Source organism: Taudactylus pleione, unplaced genomic scaffold (assembly GCF_031769625.1).
Source record: "Taudactylus pleione unplaced genomic scaffold, aTauple2 ptg000012l, whole genome shotgun sequence".
Classification (NCBI taxonomy): Eukaryota; Metazoa; Chordata; class Amphibia; order Anura; family Myobatrachidae; genus Taudactylus; species Taudactylus pleione.
In genome coordinates this window covers 5231980-5259508 of record NW_028284415.1, presented here as the reverse complement: position 1 = coordinate 5259508, position 27529 = coordinate 5231980, and the positions used below count along the sequence as shown (strand labels likewise).

Below are 27529 nucleotides of genomic sequence, written 5' to 3'. Positions count from 1 at the left end.
TGAAAGCAGACTCCCTCCGAATCAGGTTGTGTTTTACTTGCTGTTCAGTGTTTGAATTTCTAAGGAGCTTGTTTTTCGCCCTTATTTGTTTACTTAATTTTCTTTGGCAACTTCATTTCTTTTCTTATTGCGGCATGCTGCTTCCACGGGTTGTGGAGGCTGGCTCAGGGGCTGGGCACTTTGGAATCCACTATTAAATAAACTGGAACTTGAGTGCTTGCGCACTGGACATCCTTAAGCTGGCCATACACCAGACCAACTTTCCTCCAACCATCCAACTAGTTGGTTGGTTGGCATGAAAATCTGGTGAGGTATGGAAAAAAAACTGTTGTTTAAACAAATTGTTTAAATCAAACATTTAACCAACTTGCCTGAATGACCATTTTAGTCTGTTTCCTGGGAGCAAATTGCTGATTATTATTTGCCCATTTACCTTACTAGATTTTCATTCCAACTAGTTGGATGAAAGTTGGTCTAGTGTATGGCCAGCTTTAGGCAGCTAAATTTAAGACTTATTTAATTTTTCTTACTAGGAAGGGCCTGGGCCAGCTGCTTACACTGTTGTGGCTTTTCTATGTGTTGTAAGAGGAGAAAGAGACTTAATACCTCTCTCCCTTTCCCCAGGCTGTTTGGGGAAGGCTCCAGAGTTGACCCACTTCTCAAGACTTCTTTAATAGTGAAAGAGGGTCCTGAAATAGATCAGCAACAAATGGTGCTGTTTTTTAAGAGGGGGTGTCATGCTCCGGGTCATAGGCAACAGTGGAAAAGATCATCCACTTATTAAGAGAATGTAGGAGGACATTTGAAGTGGCAGACCTGACTTACTCTCTGCGCATGGGACTTCTTGTGTTTTGTGGAGTCTTTAGTCTTAGTATTCATGTTCGCCAGGGCCGCAACTAGGGGGGGCTAGAGGTGCACGTGCACCGGGTGCCGGAATGCACGGGGTGATAAAGGGCTGACTCAACCCCTGCACACCCCACGTAGTCTTGAGTTGCGCGGTGATTTGGGGGCTGCAGATTCCATGCGGACTAGCCGTCCGCATGGGCTCTGCTGTAAACTGCCCTCCAAAAATGGCCGCTGCCAAGGAGGAGACAGATGCTAGAGGTCCTACTGGACCTCTAGTGTTTGTTAGGCCAGTGCAGCTGCCGGGAGAAGATGCAGTAAGCTGCATCTTCTTCTCCCGTGAAACCCCCTGGCAACAAGCATGGAACCCCTGGTAATGAGCATAAAACCCCTGACAACAAGCTTGGAACCCCTGGTGACAACGAGCAGGTAATTTTGAAGTAATTAGAAGCCTTACTGTGGGGCATAAATTGGTGTCAGGGGCAAATGTTAGTGGCACTTTGGTAATAGGCATTACAGTGTGTTGCATAATGTGTAAAGGGCATTAAGGTGTGTAAGTCACTATACCAGTGACGAGTGACTAGTGCACTGCCTTATGGATGAGTAAGGACAAAATCCAGGTATGGGAAGGGAGGGGGCGCAAAATTACTGCCTTGCACCGGGTGACAGATACCCTAGTTTCGGCCCTGATGTTCGCTATTGAATTTGGTGTGTGAGCTGCGTGTTTGGTTGCATACAGTGGATAAAATGTATTCACCCACCTTGGGCTATTTGAACTATAATAGATTTAATTGAAATGTATTACCACTAAGCAACACACAGTGGGGTTTATGTATCAAGCAGTGAAAAGAGTGGAGAAGTTGCCCATAGAAACCAATCAGCCCCTACCTGTTATTTTATAGACTGTACTTCATAAATGCTACATCAGCTTTGAAGTAGCATTTATCAAGTACAGTCCAAAATAACAGGTAGGAGCTGATTGGTTGCTATGGGCAACTTCTCCACGCCTTTCACTTCTTGATACATCAACCCCAGTATTTGGTAATGGGCCCAAAAAAAAAAATTTTTACTTCCAAAGTAATTGACAAATGGTTGGATTAAGTGCTTGCATTTGTTTTATCCATACTAGATTTTCTCTGTTGTAACCACCTTACTTCACAAGTCACATAAATGGCTTATTGAAGTCCATCTTTGTGCAGTTAAACGTGCAGCTCTCCTTGGTAGTTAGGCTACAAAATGAAATCAAATTAACATTCCAAGGAAATGTCATTGAGATGTACCAATCAGGAAAAGGGTGCAACAAAATTTCCAAGATACTGAATATACCCCAAAGCATAGTTATGCCTATCAGAAAAAAGAGAAAATAAGCTGCAGCTGTGACTTTTAAGTGTCTGGACGAGAAGAGCTGTAGTAAGAGTGGCCTATATGAAGCCAATGGCAACTCTAAAGGAGTTAGTCTTCCATAACAGAGATGGGAGTAACTGTGCATGGAACAACAATAGCAGGCACTCTTCATAAATCTGTGTCATATGGAAAACTGGTAAGAAGAAAACTTGTTGAAACAAACTCTTGTCAAGTCTGGTTACAGTTTGTCCAAAGACATGTGGGAGACATGATCATGTAGAGGAAGATTCTGTGGTCTGTTGAGACTAAAATGTAACTTTTCTAGCCCAAGGCTAAGCGTTATCCTTGGTGCAAACCTAATACTGTACATCACAGTGAAAATACCATCCCTACAATGAAGCATGGTGGTGGCAGCATCATGTTATGGGGATTCTTCTCTTCTGGAAAGCCCATAAATATAGGAAAGTGTAAAATGGATGGGGAAAATGGACAAAGCAGTTGGACTTGGAAGAAGATTTATCTTCCAACATGAGTGATCCAAAGCATACGACAAAAGCAACACAAAGCCAATGAGATTACATTTGGAGGATTGTCTCTTCATCAGGAGGTTTTCTTCAGTTTGGAGTGGTTGGCCTCTCACAGAGTTTAAAGTGAGTGCCTTTTGCCTAGACTGCAAAGGAAACGGGGGTTTTTAGTGGATGACCTTTTTCGGCTACTTTGGCTAGTTTACTTTTTTCAGAAGATTGTCTTGAATATTGGAAATTTCCAATAGAGAGAGAACCAAATTATCCCCCTGATCTATCTGTATTGCCCAAGTTTATTGTGGTACTCCGATCTGTTAGAGACAGAAGTTCCACTGTTAAGGTCTGTTGCTGTCTCCGCATTTAGCTTGATCACATATCTGTTGCAGCCATAATTCTGAGAACTAAATGTGTTCGAAAGAGGTAATTTAGACCTTACTCAGAGTTAGATGGACAGTATTTGTAGACAGCTACCATAGAAAATTAAATGCATCTACTTAAAGGTGTGAAATAATATGGTTTAATACTTCTTCATTGTACTCCGCATTTGTTTTCTTCAGGTGGGTTTTGAGTGTCTAATCAAGGCATCATCTCCAGGAAGGAGAGGCATTTTCTACTGATTTATTTTCTGACGTTACCTGTCTATTGCTACACTAAAGCTGGGTACACACCTTACAGATATAACTGCAGATCAAGTGATATTTAGATGATGGTTGTTCATACACACTGAACAACTATCATCTGTCTTCTGGCTGCAGGTCCTGCGTGTTGCGTCCCCCTCCCTGCAGCCTCCACTGCAAGTGAACGGACGGGCGGCTGACTGCCCCTACACACAGCACAGCAGTAATAATCCGTTTGGATAGTTAACTAAACATAGAATTAAAAATGTTTTTAAGAAATTTAAGCAAGTAAGAATTTTTTTGTATCGCTGAATTTTTATTTTCCCAAATTTTCAGGCTCTTGACGAAGCCACTTTGGCAGACTAGGTAAACGAGGTGTTCCTCTTTAAAAAAAAGTTTGGATCTGTTGCAATCCCAGTGAGGGAACAATATTTGTGAGGGAACAATTGAGTTGACAAATGTTAAATGGTATATTATAATTTTTTTTACACCAATTTTGTTTATTGAATACACTGTAGAAATTACAACACTAGGAATATAATCTTAAAATTACAAACAAATAATGGAAACCAGTGCCTGACAAATTGAAAAGTCAGTAGACAATTACTATGAAGAGAAACCAAAGACCATGGCGCATGTATTATTAGAACCAGGGGAGAGGGTTGGAAGAGTGATCACACTGAGCGAAAACATTTGTGGATCCCAGGGACCCATCACTTTAAACAATTGGGGTCCTACTTCACTGTTTATGGTTACGTCACATATTATGGGGGATAAGAGCAAGCAGCAGTTGTTGCAGTACTGGGATCAGGTGGCAGCTTGGGCAGTGCTGGGGGCAGGTAGTGTTTGAGGTAGAGGGGTTTAAAGGCAAGCAACAGTTGGGGTTGAGCTGGGGGTAGAGGAGGGTAAGACCAGGCAGTGCTGGGGGTACGAAGGGGGTAAGTGCAGACAGCAGTTGGGACAGTGCTGTGGGGACAAGGAGGAGGTTAGGGACAGGCAGTACTTGGGGGCAGGGGGGTTAAGGGTAGATAGCAGGGGTAGTATTGGGGCAAGGAGCAGGTGAGCGACATGCAGTGCTGGGGTAATTGAGAAGGTATGGGTTGATAGCAACTAGGGCAGAACTGGGGGGCAAGGAGGGGGTTAGGGCAGGCAATACTGGAGGCTGTACTAGGGGTAGGGAGGGTGTCAGGATAGCAGCTGGGGGCAGGGAGCGGGGTTAGGGTAGATTGCAGTTGGGGCAGTGGTTACCTCCTATCTCCTGCTGGGAGCCCCCAACCAAGTAACTGTTGCCCGCCTCTAGCTTGAGCTGCAGCCCTAGCTTGTCCCTCAGCAGCCAGGTGTTGACCTCCAGCTGCCTCCTGTGCTGGGCATTGTCTACCCTCCTGTGTGCAGAGAGTTAGCTGAAGGAGTCGGGGATATAGCGCAGGCTATTGGAGGGGCCGGCACCACCTACAATGCTGCTGCAGCCAGAAAGGTTGCATGGTAGTTCATGGAGATGGGGTGTAGAGCCTTGTGAGAGGGGTTTGGGGGCTGGATTCCGAGGCCGAGCCCAGGGAGGAGGATGCCCAATGCAGAGCCTAGAGAGAGCTAGATTTAACTGCCACAGGCTCGGTGTCTCTATAAGCAAGGGTCTCCTGGTGATTTCTCAAAAGCTTAGGGAATGCTGGGAGAATGGTTGCCAGACACCGCAGGGCCGATTACATGCAGCCGCAGGGTCACATGGGCTGAGGGTCGCCATAGAGAGGCAGTGAGCCCCCCAATCAGCAGCGCCAGCCCATGTTGATATCCAAGCGGCCATCGGGGGGATAGGAAGCAGTGAGGGGTCATTAGGTTTCGGGCGGCGATTGGACTAGGAGACGCTGCAGGCGATGATTGGTTGGGGAGACGCTGAGGATTATTGTTGGCTGCTGCGTCGCACACAGGTCAGTGACACACAGTGCGTCCTGCAGGAACTGCTCATTTTTAAATCCCTCACTGCCTGTAGCGTATAAAAATGCGATTTTTAGCGCATATTTTGCAATCACTGGGGGAGAAATGAAAGAAAGTATGGATGGGGAAAGGGAGTGTTCCACATTTCGTGTTCTTTCCAGCACCCTGCACCTTTCACAACCCATGCAGTTCCTCTTTCCTGCCTGGTGTGTCGCTCTCTGCTCTGGTGCTTCTAGCACACTCTGGTCTCATCAATTTGTTGCATCAGCTGAGTGTACTAGAAGCACTAGAGCAGAGCGCGACACCCCAGGCAGGTAAGAGAAACTGCACAGGTTGGGAAGGTGCAGGGTGCTAGAATGAACACTACACATTGGGCAGGGTGTGGTGAAGACTAAAAGGTGTGGTGGGAGGGTGTCCTGGATATTGGGAATAAACAAAGTCTATTTAATGGTCAAGGTGAGGTTGATTGTGCCAGGAGGTCTACAGGGACCACATCTTGGGGGAGAAAATGGAGGAGTTCCCCAGGCTATTGTGCATGTAGCAGCATTCGTAATATGGTGGAACAATTTATAGATGTGTTTCGGGAAATCGAGGGTAGGTAGTGTGTGGAGTATGTACTTAGGGTTGAAGGGTATCTGCAGATTACGAATTTGAGAGGTTAGGGAGATGACTGCCTTGCAGAATGTTTAAAGCTTGGGACAGTTCCACCAGCAAGTTTCAGTCCCACCAGCAAAATTCTGATGAATCAGGAAAGATACTGCAGAGCCTGGTGGGGTCATAATATCAGATATAAAGCAATTTGTAAGTGTTCTCCTTAATGTAGACGTTTATGGATGTTTTTTAGAACATCTTTGAAGATGTTGGTCCAGTTCTCCTGGTCAAGCTGCACTCCCAAGTCAGCTTCCCACTAGGTCTGAAAAGGATCCTTCTCAGTACAAGAGATGGGGAGTAAAATGTTCTAAAGGGAAGATTTGAAGACCTTTGGAGGAGTGACCAGAGAGGCAGAGGCGATCTATCTGTCTACAGTGAACACGCGTGTCCATTGAGTTATAGAAGTGTTCGATCTATAGATACTGGTGGAACTGTTCTCTTGTAAACCGAGAAGGTACATGAGGTCCACAAATGGAGAAAAGAACCTGACTTTGGGAGGTCATAGAATTACTGTATTTTAACATTTTTGTAATATATAAAATAGATTTATTTTTCAGACTCTATGGCCACTCTGGCATATGGGTAAACATTCATTTAATCTTTGACTGGAGAGCAGACACCACATGGTAGGTATATAGTGCATCTCTTCCTTCTGTCTTTTATTCCTGCCTCTTCAGCTGAGCAAGGCACAGTCGGTGCAGGGACAGTTTGGGAGCAAACTTATCTAGCAGAGAGGATCCTAGTTGTCGTGGTGTCACTTCCTGTATTGTTGCTTATCAGGAGAACTAGTTGCTTCCTGGGATCGTGTGTGGTGTCGCAGAGCTTGAGCATGACATAAAGACGAGTTGGCGTACAATAGGGAGCCTCTGGACATGCTTTAGGTCTGCTGCGATTGCATAATGCGCGGAGTGTGCAATAAGTTTCCGGATGCACAAAAAGTATTATATGTGCAAAATGAACATTACACACTAGAGGAGTCTATGCAAAGTTGAATGCGCTCAAACCACTTGGTGAAGCAGCTGGACCAATCTGAAGCAGGTTTGTCTTCTACATGCTGGATGAAGGTCTCCACTACAGCTTCAGATGACCCAAAATTAATCCCACGCATATGCTTGATTTGTGGGAACACGAAGAAGTTGCAGGGGGCCAGGTCTGGACTGTACGGCGGATGACCACGGTTCTGGATGCCTTCATGGCAGACCACTTTCTGGACTCATGGGCAGATGTCGTGATGGAGAAGGGCACCATGAGCACGAGTTCTTGGACAGCACCTGGAAATGGCTTCCAACACTTGCAGCAGGCATTGGTTGACGTACCAGTCCCCAGTGATGGTGCTCTGCTGCACGACTGGTACACTAGTTACACAACCAGTCTTGGCCACAAAAACAGCCATCATTGGCTTGGCTATGTTGCGCTCATGTTGAAACTTCTGCTTCTATGGTAGCGCACTTTCAACTGGGGCCACTGGGCCGACTGTTTGGTCTCTGGGTCGAAACTGTAGATCCAAGTTTCATCGCCACTGATAATCTTCCAGACAACGTTTGCACGACCGTCATCAAACCTGGCCAGCATGCTGCGGCGCCAAGTCATCTTAGCATCTTTCTGCCCTTGATTCAGCTAATGGGGCACCCAGCATGCAGAAATCATGCCCCGGCCAAGCTTTTCATGTATTATCGACCGAATGGATCCCGACGAGATGCCTATCTCCTTGTCTAACTGTCACGGCAGCAACGTTGTCCTCTATGATGGCAGCCACAGTACTCCTCATCTTACAGAAGCTCTATTCCGTCCTGAAATTCTGCAAACTACTTAAACACAGTGGGTCGGGATGGAATTACTTCCCCCAAAAGCAGCTCGCAGTTGGTCAAAACTCTTCTGCTGTCGCAGACTATTCTTGTGGTCGTAGAAAATCATGGCTCTCCAGTGGCCTCTGTTGAGCTCCATAAGGAATTTGTGAAGGAAGTGAATAAACTGTGTGCAGGGCTACAGTACTTCTATACCGTTCTGTGCCCTGAAATTTCACAAACACTTTAGTCAGAGATTACACTTCACAGTCAGATTGTGTCTACTCTACTTATGTACTGCACATCCAGAAACTTATTGCACACCATTCATACTATTACAGCCTGCAGTTAGGAGCTGGGATCTACCTTCCAGAGGCAGTTTGGGAACTCGCTCAAAACAAAGTCACACTGTATACCTTCCAGAGATGTCCACTTTATTTTTTTGTCTCTGCTTAGCTGACCAAGGATTAACCATACAGCAGGGCTGCCATCGAGCGCTTCAAATAAATTAAATGACCAGGTAAACCTAATTTAGTTCAAAAAGTTTTGCCACATTAACCACAAATATCCTGTGCAAAATAACTAACAAATTATTCCCAGTGTTACATTGAACCCATAATTGAAATATTCAGTAAACTTATTTCAGTTTGGGGGCTTAATGTAAAATCATGTCTGCTGAATTGTTCAGTGTGACTCTGACTCTCCTCTGCAGCTGTTTTATAGACTAGTGTAATAGTATTACATTCTCCTCTGCATTACTCACTGGAATACAAGTAAAATAAAAAGTTGAAAGTGCTGTAAGTTAAGGCGCTGTGACGTCCCTGCCGCCACAACATGCACCTCTCTGTACAGCAAGACTGCGGAGCTGTCACACTGTCTGCATACTCCTGTCTAACATTGCAGCCTGCTCCAGAACTGTGACCGAGCGTGGTGGACATACCTAGTTAATATAATAATTACAACCTTACTTATGTTGTCAGTTTGTGTCCTTTCTTGCTGTTTAATTAAATTTTACCCGGCACCCTTGTTGCGCGAATGTAGCGTACATAGTGACTATCTTGTGTGCGAGGACATGTGACTTCTCTGATTCTTACCTTCTGCACAAACTCCTATACAATTACCAACCCCCCAGGAGGAAACTTTGCTTAACCATACTCCTTCCTGTGTGAGTTTCAGTAAAATCATGAAAGTTCTTAGCGACTTTCATCATTTCCTGTAAGCTGCCCATCTCAAAAGTTGATGTTTTACACATCACAATTTAAGGATATGGAAAATTAGAGAGAATTATGGTCAGTAAATCAGTATTACAGATATGTCCTTCCTCGTCTATTCTTCGTGCGTTATGAGTCACGTTACACAAGGCGCATGAGAGCCGCCGGCTTCAGAGTAATTCGTGCAGTCTTGGGAATGTTTTTTGCGAAGAAGACGCACAAGCAGACTTTGCTGATTAAAATGATATGCAGCATGTATATGTTCTGTGTGTGACCGAGTCTGTAACAGCCGCTGTCATTGTATACAGATACAGCTGCAATCTCGCACGCATACACATGGCGCATATCATTTTAGTCAGCAAAGTCAACTTGTGCTAATGATGTGTGACTGAGACGCAATTGCAGCAAAAAAGGTGAACGAAAAGACGCTCTGCAACTCGCACAGGACTAGGCGCGATTAGAAGGACTGTTTAATCCGACTGCAGCAACAACGACAACTGAGTACACATCTCTACGTAATGTCTATTTGTCTTAAGTGGTGGAATTGAGGTTGCAATGCAACATAACATTTAATTAGATACATTCTTCCTTGGGCTTCAACATATTTTACATATTCAAATTGTGATAAGTTTATTTTATATTCAGTCCATGTGTTTTGATATTGGGAATGAAGGGGTATTTCTCCTTTGTTGTTAAGTGATTGATAATGTAATCCAAGTTACACTGTGGGGGGTATCCAATTGGCTCCGAACAATGTTCGGGCGCTAATGGATTCCCCGGGGCCATCCAATAGCCCCGAAGTCAGCCGACGTCGGCATTTATCAGGGCTTTTTTTTCAGGACCTGATGTGTCCCGAAAAATAATACACAATAAGTGCTGTTTTTTTTCAACTTAAAAAGTCGGAAACACATAAGCTCGCAGACCTATCGCGGACCCTATGTGTTTTCGTGAGATATATCCTATTATTTAGTCTGAAATAATAGGATAGGGTGAAAAAAACATAGCAGAAAAACGGGGATAATCAGCAAAAAAATCCAAGTTTACTTGATCAATTAGCGCCCGAACAATGTTCGGGGCTAATTGGATACCGCTCTGGGGTAATCCTTTATCTTGGAGTATCTGATGGTCAGAGCTGGCGACGGGAGATATGGAGTTGATCTTGCACTGTATTATTTGAAAGTTTCAGTGTTGTAACTAGTGGGATACGAATGAGTTTCATCACACACGTGGCTATTTCCTTACAGCTGGCAATTGTTAGAGGTACCGCTGGTTTGGAAGTAGGTAGTTTCAGAAGATGAATCAGGGGATACAGTGTATTTTGAAAAGGACATGACAAAATGTGAACAAATACTGTGGCTTATCAAGGTACAAATAGACAGATGGTATTCCTTGTTGTGTCTCGCTGATTATCATCCTTGTTTTCATTTAGCATCTCTGAGTGCGTAGTGTGGCAGTCGGTCTTCTATCTGTATATGTGGTAATCCAGCATTTGAGTGTATTATTTATAGCTGTTGTATTATCCCAGTTCTATATTTCATGTTCACAGTTTAAAAAGTTATATTTATTTAACATTTAGCACAGGTTAGACCAAAATAGCCGCAAACTAAAAACCTTTATATTGAGTTGTGTCTCAGAATGCCAGCTGTTTATATTCTAGTCTAAGAATATTGAAGTCATAATAGGGGGTAAATTTACTAAGGATCGATTTAGTCCGGATTTGTCCCGTTTTTCAACTCTGATAAGATCGATCAAAAACTGACATTTTTTTCACTTAAAAAATCGTGAATTTACCAAGGTCCCGGTTTTGACAGGATCCTTTTGATTGATGGTGTATTTGGTTGATCCTGTCCGTTTTCAGTGAAATATGTGCAGGCTGCTTGTTTTTTTTTTTTTTTCATCTCGTAATGGTTATTTTTTGGAAAGAAATTGACGTGGGGTTCCCCCCTAAAACAGAACCAGCCCTGGACTTTTCATAGCCAGTCCTGGTTGTCTAAGTACAGGGAAAAAATGCGTAGGGTTCCACTGTACTTCGTACAACCAGCACTGGGCTTTGGAAATCAGTCCTGGTTCTGGAATTACAGGGGACAAAATGCGTAGGGTCCACCTGTAATTCCCAGAACCAGCACCGGACTCTTTCTAGCAGGGGGGCTGATGCCACAGCCAGGGGAGCCCTTTCACCGGGCCACCCTGCCGCAGCATCAGTCCTAACCGCTAGTCAGCCCAGGCTCTGCAGGGCACCCCTGGCCTAGGCTGATAACCCGGGGCTATCCCTGCCACCCACCCCTGGGTGGTGGGTGGCGGGTTGATAGTGTAGGTGTTGTGTAAAAAAAACAAAAACATCAACATTGTCTTTACAGTCGAACTGCAGGTCCCAGCAAGTCTTCCCTGCATGCTGGTACTTGGAGAACCACAAGTACCAGCATGCGTGGCATTAACTGCCCGCTGGTACCTGTAGTTCACCTGTAAAGAAATGTCTAAGAAAACACAAAACACACACACCGTGAAAGTACAGTTTTATTACACACACACATCCCCCCCGACATTACCAGGTGTGGTCCCCTTCTCCAAAGTAGGCGTCAAAGGTCTTCTTAAAACAAAAATTCGAAAATCCTGATCTGTGTTGCGTGGATTGGGATTTTCGATTTTTGGTTTAAGGAGACCTTGGATGCCTAGTTTGGAGAAGGGGACCACTTCTGGTAATGTAGGTGAGTGTGTGTATGTATGTAATAAAACTGTACTTTCACTGTGTGTGTGTTTTTGTGTTTGTTTTTTTTTAGACATTTCTTTACAGGTGAACTACAGGTACCAGCGAGCCCTTAATGCCCCGCATGCTGGTACTTATGGTTCTCCAAGTACCAGCATGCGGGGGAGGCTTCCTGGGACCTGCAGTTCGACTGTAAAGACAATGTTGATACGGCTATTTTTTTTTTTTTAACAACACCTACACTATCAACCCACCGCCCAGGGGTGGTGGGGATAGCCCCGAGCTATCAGCCTAGGCCAGGGGTGCCCTGGAAAGGGGGATCCCTTTATTGGGGGGGAGTTCCCAACTCCCCATGGATCCCTGGCCTGGGCTGACTAGCGGTTAGGACTGATGCTGCGGCTGGGGGGCGTGGTGAAAGGGCTCCCCTGGCTGTGACATCAACCCCTTGCTAGAAAGGGTCCTGTGCTGGCAATTACAGGTGGACCCTACGCATTTTTTCCCCTGTAATTCCAGAACCAGGACTGATTCCCAAAGCCTAGTGCTGGTTGTACTAAGTACAGTAGAACCCTACGCATTTTTTTCCCTGTACTTGGACAACCAGGACTGGCTATGAATAGTGAGGGACTTGTTCTGTTTTAGGGGGGGGACCTCACGTTGATTTTTTTTTTTCTCTTTAAATTTAACCCTTACAGCACACTAGCCATTCAAAAACATACACAAATCAGTGTGATTTGTGTATGTTGGAATGCAACTCGCAGCTCAGGAGGTGGTGCATTTAAAACTTCTATTGAGTCCCTGATTTGAGTGTAAAACGGGCGAATTGAGCAAAACGAATAATGGTAAATTCACGATTTAGGCATAAATGAGTGAAAACTACTTCCGAACAGAGCCGATGGTGATATAATTTGTATTGCAAAAAAACGGCCGAATTAGCGGCATTAAACCACCCGATTTTATCAACAAAACTACCACAAATCACCCGAGTTTAATGATAGTAAATTCCTGATTTGCAAAAAGTGATATTTTCATCCGAGAAAGCAAATCGGGACCAACATGAATCTTAGTAAATTTACCCCTAGGCCTAGTAATAAACTATATATAATTTAGTTTACTTTTGAAGTACTTCCTAGGTTTCAGTTATTACATTGTCTCCTAGATAAATGAGAGCGCAGCCCAGACACGAGAGACTCTGCAGCAACATTTCCAGGACATGAAGAGTGGGGTGTCCAAGATGCTGGATGAAAGGCTGGTCATGCTCCTGCAGCAAGTGGATGCCATTGAGCGGGAGAATATTAAACCGCTAGATGAATGTCAGAAGCTTCTGGAACATGGTGTTAGCACAGCAGAGGATCTGCTGAAAGAAGGTCAGCATGGGCAGGAATTTTATCATTTCCTTCTGCCTGGACTTTATTGAGAAGTTCTTAGTATTTATAAACCTATCCTATGAGTACCTCCTCACTGCCTGATGCTACTGGCTAGCTCTCGTCTATTATGAAAACAGACCCTCCCCTATCCATCTCTATAGACCTTAGGAAAATTCAGCTGATTAATAACCGTGCCTATTGGTGCACATAGATAAATTAATATATGTTGAACATGAGCCTAACATGGTGCATCCCATATGGATAATATGTGTCAGTTTAAACTACTATGGAGGCCACTACCCTACTTCTTTAAATACGTATTCCTGGACCTCCCTAACAATGGGCCTCCTTTACCAACACGTTTTAGCATTAGAAACTATTTTCAAAACGCATTGCGTATGATAGATGTTGCTCCAGCCAATCAGATCCCAACCGTCATTTTTCAAACAGATGACAGTTAAGAGCTGATTGGCTGGAGCACTATTATTATATGCATCGAGTTTTAAAACTTGTTACGTATGATAAAACTCGATGATAAATTGGCCCCAAATGTCTTGATTAATTTGAAAGTGGCCAGTAATAAATGTCCTGCCCTAGAATATTTCTATATGGATTGGGGTATGTTAGGTTCAGCATCCTATAGAATTTCCTTGCATATCAAGGTTGTTGGGGTGTGACCACTTGCTCTACATTGGGTTTTATTTGATGAACTTTCTACACTAAATCTATCTTTACAGATCAAGTTTCATAGGGTGTAGCATACCTCCCTGTAATACCTTCCAGTCAATGTGCATAGTCTCACTATCAGACACTGCACGAACCAGCACTTAGTGCACCTGTGTAGCATGATTGGTCTGTTGCCGGGGTAGCTACATCTCTTTTGCAACTTTAGTACTGTTATGATTATGGAGACACAGTAAAATAATTTCAAGATACATAATAGGAATATGGTGCAACTTGGAAGGAATAACTCGTAGTAGAGCTGAGCGTTTATTGAATTTCTGGTACCTGTTGCTCATTGATCAGGGAGTTGCATGGTGTTAAACCTACTCCTGTGCGCGATCTGTTCTTTTTGTGTGCGGTGTATCCATGGTGGGGTAAAATAGACCCTAATTTTATCACTCCTGCTTATTATATATCAACGTTCTTTGAGTGTGACACTCCAGTTTAGACTCTCCTATATATAGATCAGAGTTTATGTGGCTTTGTGCAGGATATTTTATTCATTTTTGTGCAATTAATTTTAACTCCAGGAGAGGTTGCCGTGTCCTTCAAAACCGGGGAACATGAGAACCTGTGTAATTTCACTAACAAAGCTCTTCACATCCAGTTGGACAGGTGAGACTTGCAGAAAATGTAGATACTCACAGGGTTGGACTTGTGAGTGAGTGACAATGCTTGCAGTTTCCCTGAAAAATAGACCAGGGGATGGTAGGGAAGTGTGAGGCTTAAGGTTGTTTGTGTGTGCTTTAACAACATTGTGTCTATTCAGTTTGCCAGAGGTCCCTTTGCTGGTGGAGGTGCCCTGTCTCTCTGCTCAACTGGACGACTCGTTCCTCTCTATAGCTAGAGATCACATCTCCAAACACGGTACAGTGGCATCTAGGCCTCCAGTACAGATAGAAGATCTGATTGAGAGACCTGGGGGTATTTTGGTGAAATGGTGCAAGGTACGTAAGTTATAAATAATCATCTGCTACTCTCATCCCATAGAGTCCCTGTTCATTATCACCTAACTATAAATAAATTAATTATCACTGCCTTTATGGACTCCAAAATGGGAAAACAAACAAATGAAAATGCCATTCAAGAGTTGTTTACAAATCAATATCGCTCAGTTTACCTGAACATTTAATGAAAGATAATGATCCTTTAGAGAACACGTACTAGAATGTGGGCTTAACCTGCACTGGATAGCTAATTGGAAATAGCTGTGTAAGACAATGGGACATTGGCTGTATGGCTCACCTATCTATTTTGAAAATCAGACTAACAGAGAGCACTGCTCACAATTTCACTTGCTGTCTTTAACATTCAACAGCAATGCATTGTAAATGGGATACGGTGCAAAAGTGTACAGTGGCAGCTGTGAATAGCACGAATAGTTGCTGCATTGCAGAGACAGACTAATAATAATTTATAGTAAAAGAAAATGCACAGCCTATTTTAACTGAAAACTAAGCCAATATTACATAACACTATTAACCTCATGCTCACTGAAGTGGTATAGCGCACTAAGTATCAATCTGCAAATGGTTTGCCAAAACAGCTGCAACAAAATTGGATTAAAACGACTGTATTTTTTTTTTTCAATTGAGTATTTTTTATTGAATTTACAATTTACATTAAACAATAAATGTGGCGAACAAAAAGAAAAAAAAATGCGGCATTAACAATAATATATAATATAATATATCAGCATGTTATAGAGCATAAATGAACAGGATATGGTTATGATCCCCATCAAACAATTATATAAAACCGGTATCCAAAGGCGCCATTCGGACACCCAATATATTAGAGTATAAAAAAAATAAAAATGGGACATATAGAGTAACCGCACAATATAATAAAATACAAATAAACCTCATCCACCAAAATAAACATACACCCAAAACAAACCACCCATTTACACCCCACCCTGTATGACCCAACCCCAACTCAGGCACACTTGGATCCCAAAAAACCACCCCACCCTCTCCAATCTATACTAACTACCTAAGAAACTAACACCCCCCACCTCCCCATCCCTAATAAAAGATAATAAAACAATAGAAATGAGCAGGGCAATAAACTAATGACCTTAATCTAGGCCTAACTCAGCTTTGAATTAAATAAAACCAACTCTCCCACCTTATAACAGAAAATGGCATTCCTTTACTATACTTGGTACCAAACTATCACATAGGACAAACAGTTGCTTAGAGAAAGTGACCAAACATTAATACAGAACAATAGATTTAAAAAAATATTAAGGATATTAGTTTGGCCAGGTCACAGCTTCCTGCGAGAATGTATGGACAGTCCCGTCCCCGACTCCCCAGATAATCAGAAAAATATACACCTAAAGCATTAACAATAAGTTCTGAAAACTCCCGACCAACTGATAGAACAAATAATTTTTGCATGAATTCTGTATCATCAACCCAGTTGGACTGATCCCCAGATAAATCAGAGCAGAATCTTGGTACTCAGGAGCTGATGGGTTCTGCAGCTCAGAAGTGAATTCTGCCATTGAACAGGATAGATCCAGAGATTGTTCCTCAATTAAAGATATGGGTACAGCTGCCGCAGAACTCTGAGGTCTATCCATCTCGCCATCAATAGCCCTGAGCAACCCAGGACGTACAGGATATGGCAAAAAAATTCTTGGATGAATTCTGTAGCCTCAACCCAACTGGACCGATCTTTAAAGAAGTCACATCAGAGTCTTGGTACTCAGGAGATAGTAGGGTATTAAGTTCAGTCGTGAGCACCGCCAATGGACAGGCTAGATCCAGAGAGTGCCCCCCCCACTGAAGGCGTGCGTATCGCTGTTACAGAATATTGGGGTTCGTCCATCATGCCATCAAGCTTAGTAAGAAGCCTCTGAGTACAGGCATTAATAGCCCGGAGAATTTGCAGTAAAGAGGCAGGCATCTTTACTAATTCCCAGCCAAAATAATAGCAGGATTATATTGTAATCAATAAAGCGTGGCACGTATGTTACCAAACTGCAGAATGTGGAGAGTCCAGTACAGCAGGGAGAATGAAATGGCAAGCCGGAAGGTGACCAGCGGCGGGTAGTACACCACCAGAGCTCACCCACAGATGACCAGGAGACAACAGGCTGCAGATATGGGGAGGCAGCACAGCCACAGCAGCAACGTTGCCAACCAAGCAGGGAGACCTCACTCTACTGCATCAAGTGCATCAGATCAGCCGGAGGATGCAGACGTCAGTCTCAAAATGGCGGCAGCACATAACCAGGGAGATGGATACCAGGGACCAGCAACAGGATCTCACGGACAACGGCCAGGAAGCGGGACAGAGACCCCAGGTAAGTACAGCTCCCGATACAGCTTTTGGAGCCAGAGACAGGGACACCAGGTGCTGCAAGCAGAGAACCCGGGCCACTGAGATATACCGGGGATATATCGCTAAAGGCAATCAGCAGGATTCCACTTCCGAGTCCCCGATATGCAGGAAAAGGTACCGCTCAACAATTTAGTTTAGAAAGGAACTAACCAGAATTAACAGGATTTTTTAAAAGGATATAGGCAGGAGAGCCGGCCAAACGCACCCTTCTCCTAGCTACTCCAGGCCACGCCCCAAAACGACTGTATTTATTAAAGGGATACAACAATATGAGCTGCTGGTGGCTAACATGCAAACGGTATTAATATCTGCATTTGAAATGTAGATCATTCATATCCAGAAATTAACTAGTAATTAACCCCACAATATATGACATTTAATACATGCTGACAAACTCTGTTTCTATACATATATTGTGGACAGCTAACAAGTACATCAATCACTATAATAGGATGTCATATTAGCAACATTGTACTAATTAAAATGATAGTGTCCTAAATTTGTGGGTTAGCAGCTATAAAAAGTACAGCTGTGGCATATTCCTGGTTCATTCATATTCTTGTCTGTTTCCTATGTAAATACACTTTGCAGCGAAAAACCACCATTATGACTATTTCAGGAGGCCAGAACATTGCAGGTCTCCTCGTAGGTCATTATCAATTTAATAACTCTGCATTCTGCTTATTTCAGGTGGACGATGACTTTGTGGCCCAGGATTACCGACTGCAGTATCACAAAAATTCCACAGGCCATTTTGAGGATGCTTATGTGGGCTCTGAGTGCGAATTCATAGTACTACAAATTGACCCCAATGTAGACTATCAGTTCAGGGTATGTGCCCGAGGAGATGGGCGCCAGGAATGGAGCCCATGGAGTGTGCCACAGCTTGGCCACACCAGTCTCATTCCACATGGTACGTTCTCAAAAAGAGCTGACACTGAACCTACTAGCGTCACAGTTAAAATTAAACTACTACTTTTAAAAAGTCATTGAGCTGGTTTGTGCTGGTAATGGTTAATACAGAGGTTCCCAAACGCGGTCGCACCCCAATAGTTTCAACAAGAGAAAGAAGAAAGAAAGCATCTTTTTGGTGCACTCTGAACCAAATAATTCTAAAACATATACTTTTATTGGTATGTAGTAAAATAGAAAAAACGGTGAAATATTAAAATATAGTTAAGTGTAAAGAAAGAAAATAGAAGTGTTTAAAAATTATTATTACGACTGCTATTTATAAATGTCTGCTTAATATTTATTCCCTGAGCTAAATTGCTCCATTAATTGCACCAATAATTGAAATAATTGGTCTTAGGTATTAAAAGTGAGATCCTGTATTTAAATAACAATATGTTTCAGTGCTTGCTACACTTTATTGTATCCTTGATTATAAGTCTACACTGTAACTAAGTAATAAGTATATTGTTGCTCTTATGTTGTGTCCTTCTGTTTCTATTCAGCTATATCTATTGTAACATAAATGTTACATATGTAATGATTAAATGCTGTTATAGAATCCTGATTATCTCCAATTCAAATAGTGTTTTCAAATACACCTTATTCTTGACTGATATTCATTAATATATGAAGCCACTGTCAGCAGCTAATATCCTATGGACCGTGATTTTATTACTATACAATAATGTCACAGCCAATATTATCCTCTTATGTGTCTCACCATCTATAAAATCCACTACTTTAAACTAGAGCAGTATATATATGGCATAGTTCAGTTTTATATCATACGGGACAGCTATTCAGCAGCTGTTCCCTTATTTTAATTATAGCCTGTCACGGTAGTAAACTCTTTGCCATTATTATTGATGAAACACAACATATATAAATATTGGGTACATATTCAGGAAAAAAGACCCTGTATCCCGCTTACAGCCACTTATTTAGTAATATATAGTGCCATTATTCTGCTGCTGCTCCCCTATTATATTCGTCACATAGGCTTTTTCAAGGCTTGAAAAAGCCTATGGTGAAACGGCCGTCGGCGTTCTAATACGACTGCTATAAAATGTGACTCTGTACTGCATAACAATGTACCTAAATGTTGAAATGTTGTAATTTGTCTGTGTCCGATTAAAAGTAACAACCCAGTGTTCACCGCTGTGATGGACAGTAGTTTAAACAGGGGACAAACCGCTGAGCAGCGTCAGTATCCCATATACTAGAGACTGTGAGCGGGACACTTATTCTGTTTCCCAGCTTTAAGTTACGGCCTAAGACCAATTATTTCAATTATTGGTGCAATTAATTACAGCAATTTAGCTCAGGGAATAAATATTAAGCAGACACATTTATAAATAGCAGTCGTAATAATAATTTTTAAACACTTCTATTTTCTTTCTTTACACTTAACTACATTTTAATATTTCACCGTTTTTTCTATTTTACTACATACCAATAAAAGTATATGTTTTAGAATTATTTGGTTCAGAGTGCACCAAAAAGATGCTTTCTTTCTTCTTTCTCTTGTTGAAACAATTGTCCATGACTTATAGCATCATGGTAGCACCCTCATTAAAAATTTAAAATTTATATTAGAAGTTATAAAACATTTATTCATTTAATGGAATTGATGAGGTTTGAACCTATGGTATTATAACAAAATACATATTTGGTCCTTTGGACACTGGTGCGGGATTTATCCATTATAAGTTTCTAGCACCCCAATAGTTTGTTTTAGAGATATTCATGGTTAAGCACAGGTGGTTAAATCAAACTGACTGAGGTACTAATTAAGTCACCTGTGGTCAAGCACGTATATCCTTAAAACCTGGACTCTTAAGGTGCGTGCACAGATATCGTTATCGTTCAGTCGTTCATTATATCGGCCTAATTGTATGCAAAAACGATTAACGATAGCGACCGCAGATCGTTGGTCTTTGTGTTCATCGCCCGAACATGCAGGCCAACCTGACGATATGATCAGGCTGTTGCATGCTCGGGGATGAGGGAGGGTGCCCGTGACTGAACGATATCGTGCATGATATTGTTCAGTGTGTGTGCTCAATGTCGTTAAAGACATTGAGCACACCCCTGCTGGGGACACACTAGACGATATCGCTAATGGAGCGAATCGTCTAGTGTGTATGCCCCATTAGGGTGCCCTGAGGACTGAGTTTGGGAACCTCTGGGTTAATATGTTTTTAGTTTGGGCAAGTGTCAGTGTAGAAGCATTCTAAGTGCTTGGTAATGCAAATCTAGTGGTGTGGTTGTTGATAAAGCCTTACTCAAGTTTTACACTTGGAAAGTCAAGCAAAAGTCTTTGGAGTGGGTGATAGGACCTGTAGGTTATTGATGCTGGTTAAGGGGCTGTTTATAATAAAAAATATAATATTCTGCAGTGCCACACATTACTACTATTATTATTATTATTATTATTATTACTGTCTGGTAGAGTGGAACCCTGGATTAGAAGGCTACAGTTTGAGCAGCCGGAGAAACATTGCTCTGCGTAATGATACATTTTGCCATGGTGTCCTCTACTCCAAAACTGCCACATATTTCCCTGGTCAAACGCTGACATTTAGGTAAGAGGAGATTGATATTTACCTCCTTGCCAAGAGGCAGTATGTGGTACTCTACTGCTCCATTGTTTCAGTCATTCCTATTTTACCTACTCCAGGAACCTTCCTGATTGACCACTAGATCTCTCTCTCAAATGTTTTTCTCTCCTGTGTTTAGTTATTAAATTAATACATATTATATTTGTCATGTTATCGAAAACTTGTCCCTTTCATCTATAAAGTATGCCCAAATGTATATATATCTTTTATACACTATGTAGACAAAAGTGATTGGACACTGACCACAAATAGATCAATGTGATTTTATTGACGTCAGTACTTTGTAGAGGTCCACATTGTGCAGTGATTACTGCAGACATCCGTCCTAGTTCCTGGACAACAATAGGCGGTATATTTTAAAATTACGCCTTAACTACAGTGACCAACTGTGACACTGAAGAAGGTTGAGTCGGCCTAGAACGCACCCGTTGCTCCAATTTGTCCCAGAGGTTCTCCATGGGGTTGTGATCTGGACTCTGAGCTACAACATTTTCTGTATACCAGTCCAGCATCGCCCTGGAAACATGACAGGTGGCATTGGCGTCCTAATAAAAACATTTGTTTCCGTAGAACTGCAAGTGCATGGGCCTCCCTACAAAATGTTCTTGTTAAAACCACAACATTAGTGGCCATTTCAAACTCATGTGCAATGGTATGCATTTCACTTGCGCAGGGATGGCCAATCGCTTTTGTCTACATAGTGTACATAATTTCATAATGGAGACTGTACAAACTGCAACATTTAGCTGTTAAGATCATAGTGTTCTAATCCTAGACCATTTTAAGTTTCTGAAGGAAACAAGGACTGATTGCCTGAAACAGTGTAGACTTAATTATTGATTGCAAATAATATTTGACCCCCCCTCCCCTCACTCCTCTTGCAGGATAGAGACTGCCGGACAGCCAGATAAGAGGGACAGTATTGGAATTTGTGTGGAGAAAGAGAGTGGCTATGATTCCTTACAGAGAGACAAGGCTGTATGTATTAGCACAAGTGGTGAGTGCTTATCGGGCAAGCTTCTGGGTATATCTACCTATCACGCTTGTCATATACTCTACATTATTTTTATTTATTTTGCATTATCAGAGTATAAAATTTTATTTCTACACATAGTGAACATTATTGTTCAGTTGTGGGGCACAGAAGAGGCAGGGCAATAGGGAAAAATTACACCCTTCCTGGAACGTAAACTAGTACTAAAGGCTATAGTGGGCACTCTGTTAGGAGTCCCTTAGTTTGGTTCTCCATTGGGTCCTAATTTGAAATGATATCTTTTTCTGAGCCTGTAAGGTGACACAGTACACCCCACAAAGAATGCTCTCCTTTTTTTAACTCCAGGGCAATCATAACGAATGTGGTAACTCTCTACTCTGGTAAAATAAATTATACCCATAAGACATATAGAGTAACACCTCATTCCTGGTAATGCCCAGATGTGTGCATGGCATGCTGATACTGTCTACATTTTATTAGTCCGTTTGTTACTCTTCCTTCTCGGTACTCTTTTTTTTTTTTCTTTTTTTTTTTTCCAACATAATCTGAAAAACAGCAAGTCTCATCACTTGTTTGTGGAGTATGTGACAAGTCTGTGTTTGTGTTTTTTTGTGCAGACTGTTTTTCCTCAGCCCAAAATGGTCACCTATCATATTCCTGTACAGTTTGCAGAGTTAATTTCCAGGATAATGAAGGACACCGGTCACAGAGAGGATATGCCATACAAGAGCTAAAGAAGACCAGACTACATACAAATATGTATCTCGATGATGATAGCCTTTGTCTTTTTGCTTTTGGATCATTGAGTTATCTCAGTGATCTTGAATGGTCATATTCACAACGTCAGGCTTAAATGACCTGGGATCTTCTCCAATTTCACCATATTTACTGTCAATATGGTGAAATTGGAGAAGATCCCTGGTCATTAAACTCTGACGTTGTGAATAAGCCCCTCAAACATAATAATAGAACCATGGGAATAGAAAACAAAATACAAACTTCTTCCTTTCTCCAATATTTTGTTTAAACTCAACCTTTACGCTGGTGATCCTCAAAGAGCACATGGTTATTAAGGATCTCAACATTAGGAATAGGGACAGCCTAACACGTCAGCCTAATCTCAAGAGAGAAACTAATTGTTTGCCTACAAACGGTATTATCAACTTTTCATATAATCAAGAAAACATCTTCTCTCTGCCCACCACCAACTAAAGGAAGACTTGTATAAACTGAATCTTGTCATTGCAATTCTGTCTGATTCTCTAGAACAAAGGAATTCAGAGAAACAGATCAACTATTTGTATTCCTGTATGGATCTAGCATGTCCTTACGAAGGACATGCTAGATCCAGACATACTCTTGTATGTTGGATTTTACAATGCCATTGCACAGGCTTATAAGAGGCATGGAAAATTTTACGCACATGTTCTACAAGGGTGGTGGCAACATTCGGGACCCACAGAGCCCAGGCCTCAGTGGATGATTCCTGCAAGGTAGCTGGGTGGTCATCCTTTTACAACCTTACCATACATGATCTTCTGGATATGACCTCTTCTGCTGATGCTGTTTAAAGTTAGTCAATAAAAATTTTCCGCTTGTTTGTTTTGATGCTTTTTCTCAACCGATGTCCTGTATTGTTTCTGCACATCCCATTCGTTATGGCTGTCATGGAGTTGATAAGGAAATGATAGAATTATTACTATTAATTAAATTTCTTAGAAAACACGGGTGGGGGAATATTTAGCTGCCATGGAGTATTTCAGTTTAGATTTTTTTCAGTAAACTCTTGGGAAGTTCTCAAAGACACCAGGGGAAGGAGTCAACACATTATATACCCTATGTGGGTGTGTTTTTTTTTTTTTTTTTTAATGTGTCTGCTCAGCTAACTTAAAAGTTAATCCTTTTTGTTATGGCTGCAATAGAGTATTTTAATGAAATTAAAGTAACTGTAATAATATAAATATGCTGAATATATTTATTTTGTGTACCTTTCAGTAATTCTTTTTTTCCTTTTACTTCTGCTGTTCAATTTATTATTTGTCACTTTGTCTCCTGCAGGGGCTGTGTTTGTGAATGGTAAGGAGATGACCAATCAGTTGCCTCCCGTGTCCCCCGGGTCCACGATCACATTTGACATGGAGATTGTCAATTTAGGACCCACAAACAACAATGATGTTCTGTACCACAGACACAGGGTGACTATTGGTTCCAACAACCGGGAGGTGGTCTTTGATTGGTTGTTGGAGCAGTCATGTGACTCACTCTATTTTGGATGCTCGTTTTTTCATCCCAGCTGGAAGGTTTTGGTGTTTTAATTGGTCGGTATTTCTAATAAGACAGATCAATGTTGTCCTGAGAACTTTGGCTATATTGTGTTGATCTGAGCAGCTGTGCAGTCGCACATATCAATCTATTTCTAATTCGTGACTAAGCGACTCCCAAGTTTAACCTCTCAATTGTTGATTCTGGTCAGCACTTAGTCTTACAGATCATTTCATCTCAATTACACAGAAGTTTATTGATCACATCAAAAACTGATGGATGCAATATTATTTTGTCAATTGTAGTATCTAGATGGAGACAGTGTGTTGCACAATTCTGGTGCATTTGTAAACCAGCCCATGGATCTTCATCTGATTTTAAGCCACAGTCCAGGGCTTTTTTAATACCATAGAATTACTGTGAACCTCCATATCTTATTAGATGTAATCCAGCACTTGTATTTATACAGTAGGTATATCATTTTAAATGGTGGTCATCTACTTTTCATTGACATAAAAGTGTTAGTGAAGAAATGAATACTGACTTAACCATAACCGTGATCAATGTTAAGTACACCTAACTAATTAGGTGTACTTGCTTCATTTATTTTAAGACTTTTATTTTATATGTTTAAAATCAAAATATCAACGACCATGTGTTTTTAATTGGAGAATGTTTTTGTTTTTTTTTTCTTTTATTTATTTGGACTTTGTAAGTGTTGTGCGCTGAGGCTCCTCAACTTCATTGTTATTATTCCTTACATAATGACAACACATTCCACAATGCTGTACAATCACCAAACTTTATTCCAACACAGCCATCCTTTCCCCACTGGGGCGTGCAATCTAATCTCCTTACCACAGACTCACTCATGCATACTTTATTCAGAAACCAATTATCCTACCAATATAGCCTTCAACAGTGGGAGGAAATGGCGGAACCTAATGCAAACTCCATTGAATTAAGACCCTGAGCAGAATCAAACCCCAGGCACCAGTGCTGCTGTTCTGCTTTGCTAACCAATGTGATTCTCAATTATTATGTGTAGAGAATTTATAGTCTGTGATTACATTTCTTAATAAATCACAATAACAACACTGAGAGACCAACCAAAATCAGAACAAATTGATTGTCTAATTCAACTATATTACATATAGAAATACATAGAAAAATTCAGCTTATTTAAATTTACACAGTTGTATTAAAGGATAGAGGTGGTAATATGTGAATGCCAAATTTTTAGATTACCATTTTGAGGCTCAGTAATGCTCTCACCTGCTTAGGGCTGGATTGTTCCAGACGGCAAACTTCCCATTCTTCCGTGCGTACCAGCTATTCAAGCAAATAAGGATTTCCTGCTTCATCTGAGATTCAATTTATTCTTTTTATGTACCTACCAAATGCCATCCAAAACTTTATTTTTTGGGGGGGTTTATAGGTGGAGGTATCCTATAATTTAATTTGTCTTGCATATCAATATATTGTAACTAGCTTAAGTACCCGGTGTTGCCTGGGTTTAAATTGTCAAGTTCTTAAGTTTTATTATGTGAGGTTGTCCAAATCCATCCAGTGAAGGCCCAGTACAGGCTACCTGGGTCAAAGTTCTGTCCAGCGCACTCCGCTAATGAGGTCCGACCGGGTTCCCAACCACTCCATTCGGCATCCCAGACCAATTACCACCCCTCTGTGAAGCTTTCATCCAAATCCATCCAGTGGAAGGCCCAGAACAGGCTCCCGGGTCAAAGTTCTGCCAAGCGTACACCAACGGGCAGTCCGACTGGGGACCCGAACCCCCCTAAAGCCTGACAAGAATCCAACTGGACTACTTCGCGTTGGTTTCATCCTAATTGGTGCAGGGGTGTCCGAAAGCATAATCCGACACACAAACAAATAGAACAATGAATTTTATATATGATAATTTACCATAATTGCTTATTACGTCACATACACACCCATGTTGTGGGCTTATCAGAAGTGATCTCTCATTCCTTCGCTGATTGTATTGTGATTCACTTTCCCCAAATGTTAATGTACATGATACGATACAAGTGCTTTGCCACTCTTAACCTCCAGTATTAACAGCACTTTTTTGCTGAGTCTCCAGTTTTCAACTCAGGGCTTTTTATATTTAGTATAATGAGAACAAATCTATTTTTTTTTAGATAAAACAGAAAATAGCTTTATTTTACATACTGTATATTTTCTCTAATCACGGTCTTGTGTGTTAGTATATGTGTGTTACCTCAGCCTGGCACTGTATAATTCTATAGTCTCCAAGTAGATGGGGTAACATGCCTCCCTGAGTTATCAGTAAAGTGACAAGGGTAAGGCACATTGTGTCCTATGGATAATAAAACCTATCACATTTTTGCTTTCTAAATACTCATGGACACTGATATGTTTACTATATGGAAGTTCGTAATTTGAAGGCAGAATTTGCCATTCTTCTGCTTTATTTTGTACATCAGTAGAAGTCGTCCTGCACAGAACTGTTTGTTACATGACTGACTGCTACTAGGATCTAGAATGTTCATAGAACACGCAGCTGCTGGCCATCTCCTCATGTAATATTCTCTGCTCACACAGGTAGAGCAGACTAATGGCGTTTCAATAGAGTTCCGAGTAGCCCTAGTTGAGAATATTCAGTGTCATAGTGATTTATAAAGAGAGCTATTATTTTTGAATTATTTTATATTTCAGTATGTCTCTTTAAATGGAAATATGCTGCAAACCTCTGTGTATAAAATGTGTATATTTACTACTTTTCTTTTTCCAATGGGTAACACGCTTTAGATTCAAGGTTGTTTAAAACCGGTTTTGATCTCAGTGTCCAATATCCATATTTTTTTACTGCTATATATGTACACAACCCATATTATTTCTGCTCCAATATTAAGCTTCTGTAACCATGGAAACATGTATATGTTTCTGACCTCCCTGTATATTTTCCATTATTGAACTGTTTTCCATCCTCTGGATATAGGGGATGAAATACTGTTTTTTTTATTATCTTAAAGTGACAGCCAGGGGGGCACTGTGCAATTTTCTTTGTTTTAATATTGTTTTGTCCTGCTAATTTTACACCTGAAGCTATAAAGAAGTTGACCACATTTGGACAACCCTCCTCTTTATGTACTTGCCGACATCCACAGAGTTGTGACACAGATTAAAGAAATGTGCCAGGTTTACACCAAAATGTGAATATATAACATAACACCACTGTACCACAGAGGCCTGGCAACGTTTTTATGACCTCAGCTAATGACCAGACTATATGTCAGACTGTTTTTGTATTATTAATAAAATGTTTTACATTTAAAAGCATCTTGGATTCCTTGTTGTCTTATGTTTTAGAAATGAAAGTTCTGGATAATATTGAGTTGGAATAGTGTTGTAAAATAGTAAACTGTGGCTCTTCTGTAGGATAGAATTGTCATGCTCCATCCAATTCAGGCCCGTATTCAATTTAGCCGCGAAAAGTCGGAATCCGCGAAAGTGTCGCCGATTGCATCTTTTCACCTGTCAAAGTATCGCCGTATTCAATTGCATCCGCTTTTCGCGTACGCGAGAATGCAATGTAATAAGCGAAAAAGATTCTCCTCTGAATAGGTGAAAAAAAAGAAGTGCAACATTTTTGTTTGTGTGCAAAG

General features: G+C 41.5%; 1 protein-coding gene across 2 annotated transcripts in view; it reads left to right on the top strand.

Moving 5' to 3' along the window:
- CRLF3 (cytokine receptor like factor 3) overlaps positions 1-27203 on the top strand; it is a 31606-nt gene extending 4403 nt beyond the window's left edge. Inside the window, exons 2-8 of one of the 2 annotated variants that reach the window (XM_088468564.1) lie at positions 12764-12971; positions 14225-14309; positions 14464-14641; positions 17739-17961; positions 20455-20587; positions 21508-21620; positions 23676-27203. In XM_088468564.1, coding sequence (XP_088324690.1) covers positions 12764-12971; positions 14225-14309; positions 14464-14641; positions 17739-17961; positions 20455-20587; positions 21508-21620; positions 23676-23932 — 1197 coding nt within the window. In that variant the 3' untranslated portion in view covers positions 23933-27203. The remainder of the gene's footprint in view (positions 1-12763; positions 12972-14224; positions 14310-14463; positions 14642-17738; positions 17962-20454; positions 20588-21507; positions 21621-23675) is intronic. The other variant, XM_088468563.1, reaches the window with a different exon arrangement.
- Positions 27204-27529: the final 326 nt, after the last annotated feature.